This window comes from Bison bison, unplaced genomic scaffold (genome assembly GCF_000754665.1).
Source record: "Bison bison bison isolate TAMUID 2011002044 unplaced genomic scaffold, Bison_UMD1.0 scf7180017858387, whole genome shotgun sequence".
Taxonomy (NCBI): domain Eukaryota; kingdom Metazoa; phylum Chordata; class Mammalia; order Artiodactyla; family Bovidae; genus Bison; species Bison bison.
Genome location: NW_011488960.1, coordinates 8,892 through 11,924, shown reverse-complemented (window position 1 = coordinate 11,924; position 3,033 = coordinate 8,892). Strand labels below are relative to the sequence as shown.

At 37.2% G+C, this 3,033-nt stretch overlaps 1 protein-coding gene across 1 annotated transcript in view; it reads left to right on the top strand.

Annotated features, from left to right (window-relative positions):
- The first annotated feature begins 6 nt into the window (after positions 1 to 6).
- Positions 7 to 3,033, top strand: part of LOC105005323 (E3 ubiquitin-protein ligase HUWE1-like) — a 9,707-nt gene continuing 6,680 nt past the window's right edge. Inside the window, exons 1-5 of the mRNA XM_010863277.1 lie at positions 7 to 622; positions 799 to 949; positions 1,065 to 1,192; positions 1,752 to 1,892; positions 2,095 to 2,200. Of these exons, the coding sequence (XP_010861579.1) occupies positions 446 to 622; positions 799 to 949; positions 1,065 to 1,192; positions 1,752 to 1,892; positions 2,095 to 2,200 (703 nt within the window). The 5' untranslated portion in view covers positions 7 to 445. The remainder of the gene's footprint in view (positions 623 to 798; positions 950 to 1,064; positions 1,193 to 1,751; positions 1,893 to 2,094; positions 2,201 to 3,033) is intronic.

The window sequence follows — 3,033 nt, the reverse complement described above, 5'->3', positions numbered from 1 at the left end:
TGACTTCGTAGATTATTAGGCATCTGTTTATCCTTTTGGCCTCATTTTCCTGATTTTATATTGGAACAATATGTATTTTATAAGCTGATCAGAGGGTTAAATGAAAAAACCGATAAAGTACTCAAGTTTTACTACAGTGTCATACAAGTTTCTGATTTCATCTGCAGTAGTCCATCAATTCTGTTCTTTATAAAAGCTTGTGTAAGTTTCCAGTGTAAAACAGAAACATATGAGTTATCAAGTAGTGATGTTATAAAGAATTAATTCTTCTCTTTTTATACTTAAATTTCTGAAAATCCTTGCTCAAGACAATTGATACCATTAATAGGAGAATCGGTTTGGTGGGTGTTTGGGGCTTATAACTATATTTGATCCAATCTTCTGAAACTCAATGATTTTGTCCTCCAATGCTGGTGGGAAGGGAGTCCTTCCGCAGAACCAGTAGATGCCGAAAGGTCTGTCATTGGGCAGTGGCTTGACCACTGCCTTCTTGCCTAAAGTGTTTATTTCTCCTTTTGCAGTGTATTCCAATGCCTTGCAGGAGTCAGCAAACAGTATCTTGTATAATGGGTTGATAGAGGAGTTGGTAGATGTCCTTCAGATAACAGATAAGCAGCTTATGGTAAGTATTTATTAGATTCTTTACCAGCTGAGCCACCAGGGAAATCCCACGAATACTGGAGTGGGTAGCCTATCCCTTCTCCAGTGGATCTTCCTGACCCAGGAATCGAACCAAGGTCTCCTGCATTGCAGGCGGATTCTTTACCAGCTGAGCTACTTTACTTTCTGTTTTCATAGGAGATAAAAGCTGCTTCTTTACGAACGTTAACATCAATTGTCCACTTAGAGAGAACTCCCAAACTCAGCAGTATTATTGATTGTACTGGAACTGCCTCCTACCATGGATTTTTGCCTGTACTTGTGCGAAACTGTATCCAGGCCATGATTGGTAAGTTTTTGTGGTTATTATCTTGGGCACCTAAAGGAACCCTACCCTTTGCTTTGTCTGCCTTTGTTTAATATCAAACTTGCTCTTTCTCTTCCTCTCTCAACTTCCCTTGTAGACCCTTCCATGGATCCATACCCTCACCAGTTTGCCACTGCTCTCTTCTCTTTTTTATACCATCTGGCAAGCTACGATGCTGGTGGCGAAGCCTTGGTCTCCTGTGGAATGATGGAAGCCTTATTGAAGGTGCTCTACTTACTTTTTTAAAATAAGTACATTTGGAGGGGAAATCAACTAAAAGAAGGTACAGAGTTATAAGTTTGAAGTGGTTCACAGTGAGGATAGTTAGCATAAGAAAGCTTATCCAGAAAATGTTATATTTGATTTCTCAAGTTTGGCCTTCTGGTTAGCTCATTAACAACTTGTAAGATCAGCTATTTCCATTATTAAGAATTGATCATAGTCCACCATGGTATAATAGGAGGCCCTGGGTACTAATTAAGATATTGCCACATCTCCTCATGACCTTAAGCATGATAGGCTTTGCCATGTGCTAGGCCCCAGGTACCAGCTCTTTTCTCCCTGAATATTTTATTTAATCCTGAAAGGTAATTTATGTCCCTATTACTTCAGGCAGTTGCATCTCAGAAGTCATAGAGCTGTCATTTGGCAAGCACCAAAAATCAAACATATTTTTTCTTGCTGTACCATGGTGCCTCCCTGAGACTCTAGACTGCATGTTTCCAAAAGAATACATTATTACAGCTTTCATTTGATTGGTTTTACTTTTTTCTTTCCCTAATAGGTCATAAAGTTTCTTGGCGATGAACAGGACCAGATAACATTTGTCACCAGAGCTGTCAGAGTGGTTGACCTTATCACCAACCTGGACATGGCAGCTTTTCAATCCCATAGTGGACTTTCTATCTTCATTTATAGACTTGAGGTATACGAGGAGTACTTTGCATATACTTAGATATAGTGATTGCTATGCCTAGAAACTAATGTAATAACTGTAAAGAGCCATGTTATCCCTTTTTTGTTTTTAGAAATCATTTCTGTAATCTGCCTGTGACACTCTTTTGTTATAATTTTTTAATCTCTATTATATATATAGGATTATCTTACTATTTCCCTTTTGATTATAGCATGAAGTTGATTTGTGCCGAAAAGAATGCCCTTTTGTGATCAAGCCAAAGATCCAGAGACCCAGTACTGCACAAGAAGGAGAAGAAATGGAAACTGATATGGATGGTAATTAATAATTACTATTAGTATTAGTTCATTACTGATTCATTATCTTCTTATTCCCACTAAAGTGTAAGCTCCATGAGATCACGATACTGTTTTGTTCACTGGTATAATCTTCAGTAGTGCCTGATACGTATATCACAGGTGTTTAAATATATATTACGAAAAGATAAGGAGAATATAGACACTAAAATGGGACCCTGTGAAATTATCTGGCTATTTTGAGGAGGGGGAGGTAGAAAAGTTGTTGGGTAGGGAACAACTTTTAAATCATAAAATCTGAAAGAAGCCCAAGTGTTCTTAATCTTGGGGTAAATCAGATTATGTCCTTTTTAAAAACTTCCCCAGTGCATAGCTCTAATAATAGTACCCAAAATAAAAAATTGTTTCACAGCTATCCTAGCAGCTTTCTTAGTATTTAATCTTGTCTTCATGACCCAGGATGTCATTACATATATCTGTAACCATGCTAATAATAATGATATTAAATTTTTTATAATGGTTTTCATTCTTGACACTAAATATCCATAAGTTTTCATTCCTTTTTTTCCCCCCCCAAACACAGTTAACTATGTGCATTGCTGTCCATAGAGGGCCCTTTACCCAATTTCTATCTCTAGTCTGCAATGGGCAACTTGGCATTTGAGGTAATGGGTATGGTCATGTGGTCCCAGGTGTTGATTAAAATGTGACATCTCCAAAATGGTGTGGTATAGAAGATGATTTAAAGACTCTGTTCACAATAAATCAGTGGTTGTCAAACTTAAGAAACCATAAGAATAAGAAAAAATTAAAGCGCTTGCTAAAGATTTAGTGTAATGCTTAATTTAGTAAGT